The sequence below is a fragment of the Thunnus maccoyii genome, chromosome 2 (assembly GCF_910596095.1).
Source record: "Thunnus maccoyii chromosome 2, fThuMac1.1, whole genome shotgun sequence".
Classification (NCBI taxonomy): domain Eukaryota; kingdom Metazoa; phylum Chordata; class Actinopteri; order Scombriformes; family Scombridae; genus Thunnus; species Thunnus maccoyii.
The window spans coordinates 31,506,720-31,527,439 of record NC_056534.1 but is presented as its reverse complement, the minus strand read 5'-3'; the positions used below and the strand labels follow the sequence as shown (position 1 = coordinate 31,527,439).

Here is a 20,720-nt window from a genome sequence, read left to right as displayed (position 1 = left end):
TCTCTCTCTCTCTCTCTTTTACGCGCCCCGTTGTGGTCGCTGTGTGTGCTATGCGTGCCTGGCTGCCGGTGCCGTATGCGTGTGTGGATGAGGGTGCCTGCCTGAGTGAGAGAGGGAGCGAGTGAGCCGTGTGCTGCTGTGGCTTGTCCTATGCGGATTTCACCAGTGACTGCCTGTCCGAGCGGCGCGCATCATCCAGGGTAGGCCGGGATTTAAACGCTGCCGTTACTCTTCAAGGATTCCCTAAAATAGTTAATGTCCGGTTCTTTCGGCGCGTTTATCGGTGAGAGGTGGAATAATTGTGGTCGTCCTGCTTAGCCGATCCCAGCGGAGATAGGATTTTATCGACGCTGACTTGGAGAGGAGAGGCGATGATGCTCGAGAGATGAGCAATGGGCAAGGTAAGCGGCGTGTGGTTGAAATGACCGGGGGATGTAGTTCTGGGGCTTTTTTGGCCAGTAACCCCGCTCTGAAGTGTGCACATCTATATACAAGCTGCGGTGTGTGGAAAAATGTTGCCGACCTACATGTAACGAACTCCATCAGTAGTTGGCCTTGTAGAGGAATCTGTGCCACACATGGCAACCCGCAGGGAATCCACCGCAAGAGGGGGCATGAGTGTGTGTGTGTGTGTGCGCGCGCGCGCATGTGAGTGTATGAGAGATGTGTGTGAGTGAGTGAGTGAGTGTGAGGGGGCGACGGGTGGGGGGGTGGTTGGGTAATGCACATTATGCAGACCCACCATGGGCGCCCTCCATCGCCACCTGAGAAACAGTACACCTGCTGTCACAGCACGCATGCGCTTCCACAAACGTAGTGACGTGGGGTTCTCTGTGTTGGAGCAGTTTGACGCACCAGACTGGACCACATGTAGAAATGGGAGTTTCGACTCTTTTTACTGACTCGAGTTTTTATGAGTCACTCACTAAAGAGTCGGGTTTTCGAATCACCGAGTCAGTCCCTCAGAGCCTGGGAATCCCCCCACCGCTGAACAAACATTCATCTACTGATTACAGCCTACAACTCGGCCCTGACTAGTACAAATAAATAAACCTCATGAAATGTTTCTCTTGGAGAATGTTGTTGATTTGAATACAGGTGTTTGATGGTTCAGTACTTGAATTAATAGGCTGATTTGATGCTGTAGTGTTTGTCTGAACAGTGCTGTTGAAGAAATGAATTATTTTACACAAAATATGAATGTACACCGCTCCATACTTAACCCCACTAAATACATGGCTGTTTATGATGTAAATGAATTATTTTATACAAAATATTGGTAATAAAAAGTTAACTGTGAAATAACTATTGATTTATCATTCTGCTTAAAAGACATGAACAGCAGTCAGTCCCATCTATGATCAGAGCAGTATCCATAGCAACACAGTCTGCTACTCAGAAACTACAGACTGTTGAATTTCATGATTGATCAATCAGAATCAGGTAGTATCAAACTACTAAAAAAGAACCAATTAAAATAAATGGACGGTTACTGGAACTTGTGGGTGATTGATGCAGCCGGAGTCAGACCCTCAGCTCCGGGCTGTGAGAGCGAGTACTGAGTTGAAACAACCACCAAAGTGTTTGCTCTTCTCTCGGCTACCTTAATACAGTAATTAACTTGATACATCTCCACAAATACAGTTAATATAAGAGTTGCACAATAACGACATGTTGTCTGTTCTCGTCTTGGCAGTTCGTACTAGCTAGCTAGCAGGGACTTTTCACTCCAGAGTCAGTAAAAAGAGTCGTTCTTTTTGAAGGATTCATTCATGACTCGCACATCACTAATCAGTTCCCAGACTGTACTTAAGCTGTGTTAGTTGTGTAATTAAAAAAAAAAAAAAGACTCTAGTTGAAGTTGGCTGGGAGAGATGTTCTGGTTGGAGTTATTACACCCAAATGAGTCATTTGAATATAGCTAGAGCTAATTTATGGCTGTGAATCAGAAAATGTGCTCATATCCAAGTTAAAAACATCATGGTTGATATCATTTTGTGGAGTCCATTATTTTCATTATTCACCGAGCACCTCCACAGTTTGTCCCCAGATGACTTCATCGCAGTCTGTCTCTGTGCTATTCTGAGATTTGATCAAACACCCACATTAAACTTGAGCTTTTTTTTTCATTTGTTTGTTTGTTTTCTGAGAGTTGTCATGCACACACAGAGAGATGGTATAACTCCTACAAGGTGAATTATCTGTTTTGGAGTACAGGTCAGGTAAAGGGATAAAAAAGAGCAAAACATTTCATACTGTAGGCAGCACTAGCCTTTCATAACCTTTGTGTGTGTGTGTGTGTGTGTGTGTGCATCTGTGACAGAACACCGAGCCGAAGATGATTTAGCAGAAAGATGATACTGGTTGAAGTTGCTGAGCTTCACTTTCTTCTTGATGCCCTTCATTCTCTCTCTCCAGCTCCGTCTACTGAACATGCAGACACAAACACTCTGAGGCTCGTCCTCCTCAGAGTTTTCTGCCTGTGTCCCCGCCGTGTTCATCTCAGTTACTTTTGCTTCTGCTGATGCTTGCTTTTCGGCAGGATGAGGCATCCTCTGACTTGTTTCAGTGTTTTTCAGCCGCCTTCGGGAACTGTTGTGGAGCAGCAGTAAACAGCCACAAAAAGATGAAAACAATTAAGATGGGATGGACAAGGGTCTTTAAAAAAGTCAGTGATTATGGTCACAGCAACATTTGATCTGATTACAGCAGTAGCAGTCCATAAGTCAGGGGGGCCTTGTATGGAGTGACTGTTATTAACGTTTCTCACTGGACAGTCAAAGGGCTCAGTCAAATGTAAAATATTAAATATTTATCTGCCCATACTCAGTTCGATTCACGTTCATTTTTATCATATTGTGTTCATTTTTTCAAGTAATTTAAGTATGTTTCACAGCAGAGTAGCGCTCCTATTCTGTATACAGTACAGGTACACAGAGGCTTCATCACAGGTTTATGCTGATGGTGTCCTATTATATTTTGTAATAGAGCTGCAATGATTAATCGATTAATCAGAGAACTATTAGCAACTATTTTGATAATGAAATAACTGTTTCAGTCATTTTTCAACATTTCCTGGTTCCAGCTTCTCATTTGTGACAATTTGCTGGGTTTTTTTGTCATATATGACAGTGAATTGAATATCTTAAAGTTTTGGACTCTGTTATTCGGACAAAACAAGCAAATTGAAGGCATCACTGTGACCTCTAAGAAATCACAAATGCAATTTTCTTTTACTAAGACTCCTGAAAACTGGAACAACCACTATGAACAGAAGAGGGGGCCTGAGAGCCAAATGTGACATCAAATAAAGAAAATACATATTTGATTATCGCCTTTCCATTACTTCTAAAGGGGCTAAAGTCTATTACTATATTATTATTATTATTATTATATACACTACACATATTATTAAATATTGATTGATATAATAATAGCTTTATGTTATTTTATGGCAGAGAAATTTGTGTATAAACATGATTTTTCAATCTATAAAGAGAGATATTTTACATTTGGTAGACATGAAACTGTAGTCTTGAATTAAAAACCTCGATTGAATGAACTGTTAATTGTGGATTATAATTCATATTGTGCATTTTGATGTTTTAAAAAACTAATTTCCTGAAACATGACAACATATACTGTAACATATATTAAGTGTAAATACATCTTAAAACTGATTATTTTTAATAAAAACTTCTGAAAATCTAAACAACCTCATGATCACAAGGACGGTGAATTTGAAAATGATCACTTTCTTTAACTAGAAGAGAACGCTCAGTACAGTGCAGATCTCTTCCAGGTGTGTATAGTCAAGATAACAAAAACAGGGATTTATTCATCTCGTATCGTGCCTAACTCTAGTGGATCATAACATATCAGGTACGGAATTAATCTGCAGATGCTCCAGTTCAAGATCAGACCAAACCTTTCAACAGATGTCAGGTTTTGAGCCACGACAAAGGCCAAAATGTGGCCTGCAACGGACTAGGTAAGCTTTGATTTTAGCCTAGCTGATTGCTGGAAATGCTTTTTGCTGTGTTGTAATGCATATTGTAAAATGATGAAAGTCAAAGCTTTAAGATAGGCTCAAGGAATCTTGTCAATAATTATTTGAATTCACAACGCAACCTGCTCTCAAAGTACCAAAATTTTGATCAAACTTGATGAAACGTGGCAACAAGGCATGATTGCTTGTTCCTCTTTGAAACAAGATTCCAAACTGAAGCAGCTGTTGATCGCTCGCAGCCCCAACCGGCCAGTTGAGAGGAGCGAGGAGTCAGCAGTCAATGGTGGTATAAAATAGTGTGTGAATCACCGCAACCACAAGAAATCCCTGTGCACAAAAAAAATATTAAGCTGATGGGTCCAGTAGTATGAGAGATTAGCTGCAGACAGATACACACACACACACATACATGACGCAAACAAACGCATGATCCCCTCCAGGCTTACGCTTGGCAGAGACAACAATCTCACAGTTTAGTGAACTGGTGACTGATGAAAGGAAGTTTGGTTTAGTGGCGTCACCTTAGCTCAGCTTCAGTTTAGAAGGTTAATTTACGCTCTGTGTGTGTGACGGCTTAGTCGCAGGCTGAGGGAGAAGTATTACAGTAACCCTTAATGATCAATTCCCTTGCGTTCTCTCTGAAATATGAATTTGGAAGAAAGATAATGGGGTTGTGTGTGTGTGTGTCTGTGTGCACACAGGCTGCTGCATGGGTGTGAGTGTGTGTGTTGGCCTGAATAAAATAAGCTACCAAGAAGCTTCAGCAGACACCTGAGTGCCAGCACTTTTATATGACCTACTTCCTTCTGAGTGGGCACCAATTGTGAGCCACTCGTTCAGTCACTATCGTCAGTCACTTTATATCTTATTGCTCATTGTGTTAATATTAAAACAAATAGCAGTGTAATAAATCAGTGAGTGCAGCTTTCCCCATGTCGTGCTAGCGGTGTGGCCCTGGGTAATGGCAGTGTCAGTTGGTTGGTTCATCACTTTAGTCCAGGCTGAAATATCTCAACAACTGCTGGATGGATTTTCATAACATTTTGTACAGACATTCATGATGCCCAGAGGAGGAATCCTACCAACTTTGGTTTTCCACTGACTTCTCCTCTAGTGCCACCAGCAAGTTGACATTTGTTGTTTTGAGTGAAATATCTTGACCTAAATATTGAATGGATAGCTATGAATTTTGCTATAGACATTTATGCAGCCCACAAAATCACATAACATTTTAACTAGCACCATAATTGTGTGATAATTCCAACTGTCTAATACTCTGTTTTGACCAAATACCTGCAAAACTAATGACGTTAACATCAGTCTCAGCTGTACTTTGTGTGTAATGCTAAGCTCAAATCTAAGATGGTGAACATGTTAAACATTATACCTGCTAAACATCAGCGTTTTAGCATTGTCACTGTGAGCATGTTAGCATGCTGGCATTAGCATTTAGCTCAAAGCACCACTGGGCTTGACTAAAGCCTCACAGAGCCGCTAGCATCGCTGTAAACACATACTTCCTCTCATCCTGAGTGAATGCATTCATAATTTGACAATTAGGTCGATGAGGAGAATGGATGTAAGGAGGCAACAGCTGTGGGAGCTATGGCAACGCAGTGGCAGGTTGAGACCACCTGTCTCACATACTCAACATATGGTGTTCTGGCTCTTAAGTCGCACAGGAAGATATTACAACAGTATAACCAGAACTTTGTAAAGAACTAAATTGGGATGTAACTTCTTTTACTTTGATATTGGTGTCTGGATGTTTTTAAAGATTTTTTTTATTTCTATGTTGTTTTTATTGATGGCTTACATGTGGGTATTTATTTACTGCATTTTGGTAATTAGCGTTGGTTGATTAGGATGGGAGCACTCTTATTTCCATGCTCTTATAGATGAATAAATTGAACCTTTGAGTGTTTATCATCTAAATCTTTTAATGCAGCCTATTACTAGGAGTTTGTGGCTAATCAGATCAACCTACAAAGAGTGAGATAGACACAGATGTACCTCTAGCTTTCATTTTTCATGTATTGTCTTTATCTCTTCTTCACAGGGGCCTCCGATAACTCCTGACAGAGAAGAGGAGCCTTCATTACCATAGCTACCTCTCCTCTCCTCCTTCAATTCATGTTCCCCTTTTCACCTCCTCTCTTCACCTGTTGAGGGTTTGCTCTTCACTTTCTATCTCATCCACCTCCTCCACCACCACCTGTCACCATGACAACCTCAGCCCTGCGCCGGCAGGTGAAGAATATTGTGCACAACTACTCGGAAGCAGAGATCAAGGTATTATAACTCTGCTGTGTTGTCATCAAGTGACACTGATGTGCAATAGCTTTTATACAAAGCCTGTGTGTTTGACTTTGAGGGAGTTTAAACTCTTTTAAATTAACACTGATGTTGAGTCATATCAGAACAAAACACAGCAGAACAAAACTCTCTAGTGGCTCTTATTTCTTGACCCCTTTGTTATAAATAAATATGCTTTGACACTTATGACACTGTTACTCTGGATGAGAAAGAAATTCAAATGCATAGTGGAAATATGAAAAGAAATGGAAATCATCTTTGCTCTGCTGGTGGTACGTAGGTTCGCGAGGCCACCTCGAACGATCCATGGGGCCCGTCCTCGTCTCTCATGTCAGAAATCGCTGACTTGACCTTCAATGTGGTAGCGTTTGCCGAGGTCATGGGCATGGTGTGGAAACGCCTCAACGACAGCGGCAAGAACTGGAGGCATGTCTACAAGGTGAAGGACACATGTTTCTATTTCTAAGTCCTCTTCCATTCTGCTGGCTCACTTTGTGGATTTTACTGTTCACTATCCCTCCTTTCACACCTCCCGTCTTTAATAACGTATCTGACTTTCTACATTCACTCCACAAACACACTTCACCTACACACTTCTGTCTGCTGCTGCCTCTTCTTTTGACACTATCCCGCCCTGCTCTCTGTTCACATAGTTGTCTGAAGCTTTGCACATTTAATAAACAAAGTGGCAATTGAGATAAAATTGCACAAGAGCAGCTTGTTTGAAAACCTCTGAGCCACTATCAGTTTTTATCTCATTCTTTTATACATATAGTTGTCCTATTTAATTATATGTATATATATTAATATTCATGGTTTGACTCCAGGCCCTGACTCTGTTGGATTACCTCCTGAAGACAGGATCAGAGAGAGTGGCCCAACAGTGCCGTGAGAACGCTTTCACTATTCAGGTACTGGACTACAACTAGGGACGTACATAGGGACAGGACGTATGAAAAGAGCTGGTTTATTTGTTTATTGTTTGGAATTGTTTAATTATTTATATCACTATTAGTTATTACCTTGGCAAAACAGATCTTTCTGGGTTATATATTGAAAAAATACAGCATAACCAGCAAAAGTTGGACTTTATACAATAAATAATCAATAATTCACAATGACTTGATTTAAATATAATGATTGACCAGTAAAAAAAACAACCTTGCTCCAGAAAAGGTTTAAGAATGCCTTTTTTGATAATTATTTATGTGTTTTACAATAATCTTGAGGTAGAGTTGCAGTAAAGTAATATTTTGATGACTTAAAGATATAACACATAGAGATATTCATGTTTTCACAATATGATGACAGCATCACTTCCTTATACATACACTGATCTGATCGTTGAACAGATGGAAATAACATGAGAATAAAAGATCATTTTACATTTCTACATTCCTGAGCATCAGATAAATGAGGTTTTCCTGCCGCTTCTAATACACACGTTTGTAAAGATCAGTCTTAGACTAGTATTTACACAAAATCATGATAACGTCTTTTGCTCCTGTGTGGTTCAGACGCTTCGTGACTTCCAATACGTGGACCGTGACGGCAGAGACCAAGGGGCCAACGTGAGAGAAAAAGCACGCCAACTGGTGTGTCTCCTCCGGGACGAGGAGCGGCTCCGCCAGGAGAGGAGTCAAGCCCTGAAGACGAAGGAGCGAATGGCCGGGGGAGGAAGCGGAGGGGGCGGAGGGGGCGGAGGGGGCGGCGGGGGCGGAGGGGGCGGAGGGGGTGGAGGGGCTGGTGGTGTGTATGGAGGTATACCCCCATCCTACCACCCAGGCAGGCGAACAAGCCAGCCCAGCATGGCCGTGCTGTATGGGGAGGAGTTCAGCCGCTCCAGAGGCTCTCCGTCCTCCTTTAACTGTGAGTATTGTAGGTATTTAAAAGTGGACATATCATGATTTTCTGTTATTTTGATACTGTTATGAAGTTATGAAGGTAAAATGTTCCCTGAAAGTCAAAAGCCCAGGATTCAGCCTGCTCTGAACGTTTTGTTTGCAATGTTACCTCAACTCCTTGTGCTGACATCAGGTTGTTCACACATGCACACAAACAGCTGTCCATTGGTATCCTTTGCCGCTAAGATTGTCCCATGGGTTGCTCATATTGTCCATATTTTGGAACAGACTGTGTTCAAACATGTATTTGAGAGGTTTCCATATCATGTAAAGAACGAGAAAAAGAAGTGAAATCCTACTACTACTGTTTGTTTACATAGCCTCACAAGCTGCCGGAAGTCTGCCGAGTGATGGCTTCTGGTAGCTGGCCAATCAGAACAGAGCGGGCTCATCAGGGTAGGGCCTTAAAGAGACAGGAGCTTCAGACAGAGGCTGAACTGAGGGGCTGCATAAAGAGTCAGCATTAGTTAAATAAGGAGTTTTTTTTAACTGTGAATCATGCAAACATATTCCAGTAGATCCTCAGGATATAAATAAAGACCTGAAAATGTGCATGATATGCCGCCTTTAAAGTCTGCACTGAACACCTCATTTAATGTGTTGGCAATTTGTGAATAAATAGATAAAGAGTTAAAAAGGCTTATGGCCACATCCTTAGTGAAATGCATTTTGTGCTGTAGCCCAGCAATCCTGGCAACTCACCACATAGATTATCAATACTGCAGTGTAGGCCTGAGAATATTCAAATCAGCCCAACACTGCGTTTTCTCCATGTCTCCGAGCCTCTGCTCACACATCCCCACATCAATCTGACTCTCTCTCTTCACACATTCTTATTCCTCCCTCCTTAAAACTCCCTCGCCATCCCGCCGCAGCCTCGTCCTCATCTCCTCGCGCTGCCTCAGACCTGGAGCAGGCTCGACCTCAGACCAGCGGGGAGGAGGAGCTGCAGCTCCAGCTGGCGTTAGCCATGAGCAGGGAGGAGAGTCAGAAGGTAAAACAGCACATACACACACACACACACACACACATTATGATAATGTGTAATCTGCTTGAGCTACTCTCCTCCAGTGGGACAGCATACCCTCCCTCCACACACAGACACACACACACACACATTTCCTCTGTTTTGCTTCATCTCTCTCATTCTCTGGCTCTCTGATTGACCCTCACATGTTGGATCGCCGCATGATGATTCCAGTAATGAAAATTTTGTTACAAATGTTCTGAACATTCGCCCACCTGATGTAGCTAGCCCTTCCTCCCCCGTTACCATAGAGATGGATGAAGACACACAACTACAGATTGCTTTAAGCGTTAGTCAAAGCATGAGCAGGTACACACACACACAGAAACACACCTCATTCTTGAATCAACGTTTATTAACCCTCTGCGATCTCAGTTGTGTGTCTCTCTGTGAGTATGAAGATTATATCATAGCTCTTACATCTTCACTAAAAATGTTGATCAACAGAAAATTAATCAGCCCCTATTTTGATAATCAAATAATTGTTTTCGTCATATTTTTAAGCAAAAAATGCCGGTTGCAGCTTCTCAAATGTGAGGTTATGAAGTTTTTATGTGTCATACATGATAGTAAACTGAATATCTTTGGATTTTGGACTGTTGATCAGACAAAACAAGACATTTGAAGACGTCATCTTGAGATATTAGATATTATAACAGCCATTTTATAGACAAAATGATTAATCGATTAATCAAGAGAAAAATCTGCAGATTAATCAATAATGAAAATAATCATTAGTTGCAGCCTTAATAGTGATAGCATATTATATTGTATAGTTATTTGTAGGGCTGCAATGATGAGCTGCGATGATTAATTGATGAGTCGACTGACAGAAAATTAATCACCAGCTATTTTGATAATTGGTTAATCGTTTTGAGTCGTTTTTTAAATGTGAATATTTTCTCATTAAATCAAATTTAAATTTTAAAAACCAATCAATAAATCTATAGTGAAAATAATAATTAGTTGCAGCCCTACACTAAAATGCTTCCCTGTGACTTTCATCTTAAGTCTTTCCTTCCTGACGTCCTTCCTTAGTCGCCTTTCTCCTTTTCAGGTTCTCTGCTGTATCTCTCATTGGCTCTTAAAGTGTCCAGATTGTGTTTTTCTCCTCTCTCTCTTTAACAGTGCATTAATATTAACGTCCATTTTTTCTAATGTAACGTATAAACTTGTAATTTGGGAGGAATTCTGTATTTTCTCTGCATTCTTTCTCTCATCCTCGACCCAATTAAATATTTCAACAGCACAAAAAAGCCACAGGTGCTGCGTTTCTCTAACGCCAGTGTTTGTGTGTGTGTGTGTGAGTGTGTGCGTGCATCCATGCTCATTGCTGTGGTGATAATGCTGATGATGTCACGATGCCGCCCCTGCAGGAGCAGCGCTGTCGCCAAGGAGACGAGTCACTGTTACAGAAGGCCCTGGATGAGAGCAGGAGAGAGAGCCAGTCAGGGACACAGGAGGTGAGTTTAAAGACGTCTGCGTGTGTGCTGTATGGTGTGTGTATGTGTGTGTGTGTGTGTGTGTTGGTGCGTGCACGCATGCGGTCTATGCGTGTGTATTTGCATGGAAAGGTGAGCGGGTGCATTTGTGTTTGTAGGCGGTTGTTGGCAGGCATTTGGAGAATGAAGTGGAGTTTATAGTGTGGACTGTGGGATACGGAGGGAAACGAGACAAAAAGACATAGATCAGCATAATGAGGGAGAAAAGGTAGAGAGCTGAGGGAGGAGAAAGAGGTGCCTGCTGAATGATAATGACTTTTGTCTAACCTTGAGCTCAGCATGACATTTCCCTGAGAGCATTCTCCTTATCTGGTAGCACACCAGCTCCCTTGCTCATTGGCCTGTCAACAAGCCAATCAGAGTCACCAGTTTATCATTCTCATCAAAGAAATGCTGGCAGGTGCTCATCAGGAAAAAAATTGAAGTTTGAAAACAAAAACAAAACAATCAGGGGTTGTGGAGATAGAAAGAAGTGAGGTTATCAGACCTCTGTAGCCAGTTTGTTTTTATTAGAGCATCAATCTGTGTTATAATCTATAATAATGCATTTGACATATGACATGTTTGTGTATTTAAATTCAAATTTTCTAATATTTCTACCCTCTGACATGAAATCACCAGATTATATTACTTTATTACAATTATACATTATACATAACTATATTACATGTGCTTATATGACTCCATGTGTGAAGTTTTTATGGCATCACAAACCAAAATACCTACTTCACATATACATGCAGTCTGTATGGCATCATTTTATTAAATCAAACGTTTTATGATCACATATGAACATATTTCGCTCACATGAAAATCTGATCATCACATATGTTAAAATATTCTATCATACATGACAGACAGGATTCTTGATTATATCAGCTAATACTTTTTTTTTCAATATTGTATGTACAAAAAAGCAAAGGCCCTCCAAACCTGTCTCTGAATTACCTTAAATACTTTTTACTGTATGTAATGTAATCTATGTTCCAATGTACACACAAAACCAAACAAAAGATTAAGTCTATATGGCACAACACATATGAGACAATCAAATACTGAGTTTAGCTATTTCGATATTTCAATCAGGCAACAATTCATCGGCCAATGAATAGCGAGTATAACTCACCAGAACACATATAAATGCTCCTCTTGTGATAAATGTTTTCTATTTTTTAGTGTGGAAGTTAGGTGCAAGTGAAACATGTAAAATTGAAAATATTATTGCTCAAAGTAACATACATGTTTTATCTAAAGAGAGTTATCTCTCCTTGTAACTAAAGCAGCATCACTTCTGTTGAGGAAAACATTTCAGTACTTTCAGTATAGTTTCCATGTCTGCTGGATAATTATACTAAAATACTGTCTGAACTACTTCATCTGACTTATTAAGATCAGTCATATTTTTGTTCTGATCTGAACATTTGATATTTGTACTTAAAAAAAAAATATTACTGTGTATCGTGCCTCAGTAAACACTGCGTTATTTTTTGTCTGGATCTTATTAAGAGTCTTACATTTCTCAAAAACCATCCAGTCATACAAACCTCGAAGCATGTCAACAAATATTGGCACAGATTTATAGAAAGGTTTTTTCCTCCTCCTGTAGTCAGCTATGCTGGATCTAGTGGACATATTTGGTCCGTCCTCTGAGGTCCCACCTCCCCCCAGTGACCCCTGGAGCTCTGCTCAGCCCACCAGTGACATCACCTCTGACCCCTGGGACTCTGTAGGTGGGTGGCTCATCACAGACACGCCTGAGAGGCCAATACAATATTAGAGCTGTCATCTCTGTATAGCTTCTCACATTCTGTGAGTCGGTGTAAATTCACTGCACTACATTCAAGCCACCTCCTGTCTGTCTGTCTTCACAGCAGTCCACTCCAGCACTCCTGTGACTGGTAGTCCTTGGGCGGCCCCTCCCTCGTCCTCCCAGATGTCCAATCCCTGGGCTCCATGTGACAACTCACACACAGACCCCTGGGAAGCAGCACCCATCTCCTCCAGTCCTGTCAATCATGCGTGGGACAAGCAATCTGATGGAGGTAACTTGCAGAAACTGTGACACATTTGTATAATCTAGATTATCCCATTGTAGTTTCCTAGAATTAGAGCATTAACTGACACAATATTTGTGCTCTCTGCCTGTGATTGTTCTGTTTTCACCAGTTTTGATTTCTCATGCAGACGGTGATGGGATGGATCCATTCGCTGAACAGGAAGAGGAGAAGCCTAAACAGGAGATTCCTCAAGTGTCCTCCCCTCAGCCTGCCAGTCCTACAGGTAATGTAATACAAAACATCTAGGAGTACTGTGGGTCCTACTGTAAATTTGGATCTTACAGAAGCACCATAGGATCTTGGATCTTATACGTGCACCCTTACATCAAAAACACAACAATGCCTGCATGGACCATGTTTGGAATTTTCTGAAATTGAGATGCAACCCGGAAATAAAAAATCTTGTTCTAGCATGGGGCCATGGACAGCTATTAGCACATAGAGGATAATTTACTGTATATGCATACATTGTATACAATGTACTGGGGATGGACACAGTAACAAAAACCACATGTACAATGTAATGTAATCTAATACAACAGCTGTAACAAACACTGAACACTGCTACCTTTGTGAAGCTTCCATTTCATTTTAAACTGTGTCAGTGAGGCTTTAATTCAACTCTAAGGTACATTGTTAGGCCATAAGTTTTGGTGTATTTGACAGCATTAAAGTAACAACCTGATAATGCACAGCAGTCCAGTGCAAACAACACAAACTACTGACTCAACACCTTTCTGAAACAATGCAAATAAAATGTAAACATTATACACTTCACAGAAGTAATTTTACAATTATTGTACTGAATCATGTTATAATGTACAGGAAGGAGTCCTTGTTATTACCTCAACTCGCTATATACCACTTGTCTTATACAGATGTGTGATAAATTAATGGAAAAACTTGAATAAATGAATGCAGAAACATAAGCTTCCTTCTAGCGTACGAGTGGTCACTAAATGGATTAAGAAGTAATGTGACTAATGAGCGATGGCCTTCACAGTCACCAGATTTGAACCCAGTTGAGATCAAATGTGAAAAATTGGTTCCACTGCTCCATATCCTTTCATTGAACACCAAATGAAAGGATATCCTTTGGAAAAATGATGTTTATCCCTCATGTACTGTAGAGTTCAGAGAAAGCTGTAAAAGCTCCTCTAGAGGTTTTTGGTGGAACAACACCTTAGCGAGACACTTCATGTTGGGTTTTTCTTTCATTTGTGGCCCATCTGTCAGAAACTTCATTGAATAAATCAAGGATACAACATATTGCATCATATCACATCACTATTTCTCATCAACAATAAATTCTTCAAATTAAATTCCTTCTTTCTTTTCCTGATGCAGATGAAGAGCTGTTTGGGGTGAGGGCAGAGTCTGACCCGTTCTCTGGAGCCGATTCCAAGACAGATCCGTTTGGGTCTGAACCTCCGGTGAAACCCCAGGTAAATGGACGAGAGTCGGCCAGCCCGGAGATGTTTGACCTGTCTCGGCTAGCACCCCCACTCAGCGCCCCACCTACACGCATGTGTCGGACCCCAGAGGCCTTCCTCGGACCTACAGGGGCGTCGCTGGTCAATCTTGATGCCCTGATACCTCCCAACCCTCCTAGCAAGATGCACAACAACCCCTTCCTCTCAGGTAACAACTATTCAAGAACTCACATACATATGTACACAAACATTACAATGACACTGTTAAAGTTTCCTAACCACCAACCAAATCTGTTTTTTCAGGTCTGAGCGCTCCATCTCCTACCAACCCCTTCCACTGTGACCAGCCTCGCCTTACCCTCAACCAAATGCGACCATCCTCCACCTCCCCACTGCCCCCCCACGTGCTCTCCTACAGCCCATCGCTGCCGCTCCCTCTGCCCCACCAACCGCCCATCCTCCCCTCCTCTCTGACACAACCTCCCGCCGGACTCCTGGACCTTCCCTCCAACCTCCCCCAGCCCCTGCTCCCTCTCTCTCCCCGGCCTGTGCCCCGTACCCAATCACAGACACACAGCCACAACCCCTTCCTCTGAGACTCCTTTGTCCATTTCCTCTCCCTCACGCTCTGTTCTGCAGAGGGAGTCGTCAGACATTGGACTCTTTTGGATTAATCTATGCCAACTCTGGACTACAATGAGATGAGTCTAAATGAGCCTGAACTGGACAGCAGATCCTGGTCTGATGTCATTGTGCACACTTGACGTGGATAAATCTTGGACTGGATGTATTTGTGTCCGTCTAAAGACACATCAGCTGCTATATAACCTGAACCCTTGAAGAAAAGCTAACTCACGCACACACACACACACACACACACACACACCCAAACATGCACTCAGGTGCACTAAGAGGTGCATAGACACATATAAACACAAACATGCACCCATGGTCACATCATGCACAGACACATGTCACCAAACTAACAGGGTGTATCTCAGCAGTCCCTTCAATGCCTTTTCCCCAGCAACAGTGAGCACTCTGAACACCCTCTGACCACAGAGACACAACCGTTCCTTTAGATGATCTAGAGGAAGCCACATACTTTGATTGTCCACCAGGATTCTTATCGCTGCTGCTTCACCGACGAAAGCATGAATGCATCCCACCCCCGAGACCCCAAACGTATTCTGCTGAGCACCTGAGATGACTTCTTCAAATAAGTCTTCTTTTTCTCCCAGATGAGTCAAATAGTATCTTGAGCTTTGATGGCACAATTGAATCAGCGGAGGAGTTAACAGTTTGTCAGTGTAAGATTCAAGAAAGCACTCAGCACTGTTCAAGAACTAATTGACTCAGGTATTCCTTCCCACATATACATGATGATATCTATTTTGCATCGCCTTCTTACCTTGCGAGCTCAAAAGCATCTGGTCCTAAGCCCCACCAGGATCCGGATGGATTCAAAACTGGACTAAACCAGCCTAAGCTAGACCTTACTGTCTCAATCTGGACCTAAACTGATCACTGATTGTATCCAATCGGACCCGCGTGCCTGTCTCAACAGCTGACTCACAATGCATTCCCGGCTGTTTCACGTTGGCGCCGTTGAGGAGGACCTCAGGGAGACCGCTCTGTCCCTCCTCCATTGAGATTCAATCTTAGTGAATAGAAAGGGGTTCGTCTGCAGAAAGCAAGGAGATCCATGACTTTATTTCAGATGTGGGGCATAAAAATGAGGGATGAAGAGAACAGATGAAGGAGGAGGGAGGATGAAAGTAAAGGAAAGATTAATATAAACAAAGTGAAATGATTACAGATGATAAACTAATATAGTAAGAATTAGCTCCTCTCCTCTGCTCCACGTTCACTTCTGTGTTAGGAACAAGAGAATCTGTGATACAATGAGATGTTTGGTCATCACTGCACTGAACCTGGACTTGAATGTGAAATGCCTGCCTATAGATACACACAGGCTTAGTACATATGTATTTAATAGAATGATATCTATACAGTATTATGAAATATTATACCAATAAATGAATGGTGTTTGCATTTTAAGCTCTGAAGTGTCGATATGATTTATTCATTTGTTCATGAGTCATATAGGACTGCATCTAAAATTTTTTCTTCATCGGTGATTCATCTGTTGAGCTTTAAGGTTCGTTATTGACCTTGGAAATAGCAGTTTGACTAAACCCAAATTCTCAGCACAACATCATTTACTGGACAATGTGTGGAGCTTTAGTTTTGGTCTTCATCAGCGGATGGAGTTTGCTTCCGTCACGGAAGAGGTGGTCCATGACAAGTGAGCAAACTCAAATGTCAGACCAATTAATCCATTGCTTTTTAAAAATTCATTAATGATTTAGTCTATAAAATCTCAAAAATGTGAAAAATGGCATTCACCAGAGCCCAAGGTAACATCTCCAGATTGCTTTTTTTGTCAAAAGATATTTGAGAAGCTGGAACCAGAGAACATTTGGCTTTTATCTCGTTAAATGACTTGAATGATTAATTGAAAATAGTTGTCAATTAATTTTCTCTCAGTTGACTTAAGAATGAATCTACTAATCACTTCAGCACTAGTAAAAGTGCGAACAAAGGTTACTCTGCTCACATGGTACCAGAAAATAATGAAGAAAATGATTCAACTAATGACTCAAGAGAGAAAAAATAATTCTTCTCATCATTCTGATCTCATGCCTGTGGTTTTAATTTCTATTCTCAAAAATGGATTTTACTTCTTTTCAATGTTTGAGCTTCAAAGTGCAGAATGACGTGCAGCGTTTTAACACTGAAAGGCTGTTTTCACATTCTGATGCTAAAATCTGAGTTCAAGAGGCATATCTGATTTGTGACATCACAACTAGTTTGGCGCGAAATGTGGTCCAGTATACAATTTACACAAGTGTGATGTGAAAACTTGAAGCCTCCAGTGCACAAACACTAAGGATGGACTTTACAGTGAAGTAGGAGACATCTTGTGTCCAGCTGTTAAACAGGCAATGAAACACATTTGCATATTCATAGTTTCTGGAATTTTTAATGAGGGAGAAGGAGCAGATGCCATTCTTAAAGCAAAGTATTTTTGCATGTCTTCATACGTGTCTGGAGGGGATCTTTAATATCACAAAAAACACTTTACAAACACAAAACACACACATTCTGAAACACACCTTTTTCATCGTCACTATAGACATTACAAACCACCAAACACCAGAGAGCAGAAAACATGACATTAATCTTACTCTGAGTTCACAAAAGCTTACTAAAGTTACCAAATCTGCCTGTTCCAACAGAAAACACCCCCAGTTTTACCTGAGCATGAAGACACCCACTGTTTGACGACAAAGGTTTAGTATGAGGTTTATATTTCTGTCACTAAACGGTGTATTATATCTACACTAGTGTTTCTCCAACAGTGTCACACTGTTGGCTTAATAAATTATTATTACTTTTAAATATTCTTGTTGTGCACTAACATTTATCAAGAAAAACACAAACAAACACAAACAGGCCTTAACATATGAAATAACAACAAAAGCAAGAGCTCATAAGAAAAACACTGTTTTGGTGCTGAGGAGAGGATGAAGACCATTGTTGTTGTGTAACCACCAGATGGTAGTACTGACTCAGTGTTAAACTGCTTAGCACCCTGCTTTACTAGCATTCAGTCATTCAGTAATTATTTTACACCTGGGTTACAGGACGGATATATTTACACACTGGGAAGTGAAACAAACCAGCAGCTGGCACAGTTTAGGTTCCAAGAGGCGGTTCTGTAAAAACAACTATATCTCAGTGTTTGAGCTGCTGCAGTTGATCTCCAGGTGGACGCCTCTGAGAGCCATTTCTAACAATGTTTTAATCCAGCCAAACACCACAGCAGCTGATTTGACTGATGATGGTTTCACATTACATTCTTTAAACAAAGGTGAAATCTGTTGTATACACATACAGATTGAAGCATAACAAACAGCATGTTGGCATTTTTGCTATTTGTACACCATCAGCGTTTGTTCTGCTGGGAGAATGATTGTGGTCAGCAAATGTCATGGCAATATGTTTATTGTATGAAATGAAATGTTCACATTTTTTCAAGTCTGACGTAAAACATATGTGCATTGAAAGAGTTATTGGTCGCTGTAATTGTTCATCACTTCTTAACACTCTGAGACAGGGGACAAAGTCCAGTCTTTATTCTCTGCAAAAATGCATTTCAAATTTCAACTGAAGCTAATATGAGGCTTCAGAAACCAGGTTAGATCAATTGATTTGGTATTAAGTTGGTCTTTTTAGTGCAAAATTCCCTCTTTGTGCTACTATACCAGCAAGGAAACACTGCCCCTGCAAACACAAAGAGTATAAAGACAACAAAGACAAAGACACATAACTTTGTTGGAGACTTTGATTTGACCTTCTCATATGAGCTTCATCTGAACTTTTTTGCACAGAACCGGAACTTTGGATTTTATCCTCCAACATTTCCATTGCAATCATTTTCACAGCCAGTATAGACAGGACCAACAATTGTAGCAACCAAAACAATTGCAACGTACATATGGGCATGTGAGCATTGTTTTAAGATAGACTTGAAAAATGTGTACCTATCCTTTAAAAGATCTCTGGTGTCTGCTGTTGACATTTTGACCCGAATCTGGCAATAGAATAGAGTTCACGTCCAAAATGAAAAATAATTCCTCCTGTGGGGCACATAAATGTGCCATTGAAATTTCATGGCAATCTGCCCTCAATTACAGATTGAACTTTTGCCCGATGACCATGCTGTAGCAAAGTTAGGGGGTTGCCAAAAAAGTGAAATTTTTTCTCGGGGGACTAAGAATATCCAGAGCAACTTCCATAGAAATCAGGCTACTAGCTCTCATACCTTGTCTTGGACACTGACAACAGACAGAATCACCAAAGTGTCAGTATGGTAACTCACAATGTGTCCAGTTGCTATGGAGATTTCTCACTGGAACAAGGTGAGATGACAGAAAGGCTGATATCACCATCCTTGGGCTGTACTGTATTTTTTCATGTATCAAGGCCACTGTCACAACTGTCAGCATGCTGTATGTCTCCTGTGCATGTCTGCATGGGTCTTGCTGCACAAGATGAATTTAAAAGACCACAAACCCCCTCAAAAGGTCAAATATGCACAATTCCTGAAGCGAAAATAAATGAATCAAGGAAATCCAATCATGCCCATAGACACAGACACACTCACACACACTTTCTTCTCTTTATTGCCTGGCATTTCTGTCCAAACAAATCAAGTGCAGTCTGATCACAGATCTAAACAGCTGCAGTCTCGACCTCCAGATACAGTAACTCAACTCGTTTGCACACTTGAAATGCAACATCACCATATGGTGTCGATTTGGTGGAGGAAGTGAAATAAACAGTGAATGATTGTGAGAATATTTTCTATTTCAAAAGTGCCCATAAAGTTATTAGAGACCTTGTGAACCTGCAGTGCAGGGAGCTGGACAAACTCCACATGACCCCGTCCTGAACCTCTGAGATTGAACAACGGAATAATATAACGGTCTTGTAGCTATTCATGCATGGCTGTCTGCTACTATCCATCTCTGTTAGTCAGAATGTAAGCTCTGGTTTGCTTCACAGGCTCAGTGCAACACTCCATTAAGTATTGTTGCACCGGACTCTCAGCTGTGTTTCGAAAGTCAGTGACACAAACATTTTATAATGCTTTTATTCGCAGCTATTTCCACTATATTGTAAGTTTGTTCACACACATACACACAAGCATACAATCCCTCTCCTAACTACCCTGTTTAGCAGGTATGTGTGTGCCATTGCATCAGTATAATGACTTATGATTACATTTATCATGCAGTCAAGCATGAGAGAATAATTCCACATCTTGGCCCCAGTCTTTTGCCCCCCTGGAGCTGTTGTTCCTGGCCTGCAGTGAGGCAGGCGTCCAATTTAAAGAAGCATTCAGAGTGAAAAATTAAGATTAGTCTGATCAAGATGCTGCTGCTACAATGTGGGAACAATTAGTCTGCAGGAGAAACGAACTCAGACAATCTCACATACACGACATTTATTCGTTCAAGGCAATTCCTAAACTACATCCTGTCTGAGCGGTTCCTTGATTAAGGAGGATTGTGTGTCTGTGTGCATGTGTAGTAAAATTTAGGAGTTTGTTAAAAAAGAGCCAGAAGAGAGACAGTTTTTGTGTATCTGAAGTGGATAACACAGAAGTTAAGCAGCTTACCTTCCTCTAGGCTTTTGTCTTTTTTACTTCTCATGAATCGTTTTATCAGGACACAAACAAAAGAGAACAAATGAGGATTAGTATGACAATAATAGGGGGTCTCGGCCCTTTGTACTGTGGAAATGGATCAAATGGTGACAGAGTTTGGATACTTCATAATCTGGGACTGATGTTTGATTCCTGACTCAGATCATGACCCCAACTGATGGATAATCCCAGCTT

General features: G+C 41.1%; 1 protein-coding gene across 1 annotated transcript; it reads left to right on the top strand.

Moving 5' to 3' along the window:
- Positions 1-11: 11 nt before the first annotated feature.
- Positions 12-16,279, top strand: epn3b (epsin 3b). The gene is made up of 12 exons (XM_042423124.1): positions 12-401; positions 6,069-6,301; positions 6,606-6,764; positions 7,153-7,236; positions 7,843-8,194; positions 9,105-9,223; positions 10,633-10,719; positions 12,365-12,488; positions 12,630-12,800; positions 12,943-13,038; positions 14,163-14,456; positions 14,552-16,279. Exons 2-12 carry the CDS (start codon positions 6,233-6,235, stop codon positions 14,842-14,844), a joined length of 1,848 nt encoding a protein of 615 aa, XP_042279058.1. The 5' UTR covers positions 12-401; positions 6,069-6,232; the 3' UTR covers positions 14,845-16,279.
- The last annotated feature ends 4,441 nt before the right edge of the window (positions 16,280-20,720 follow it).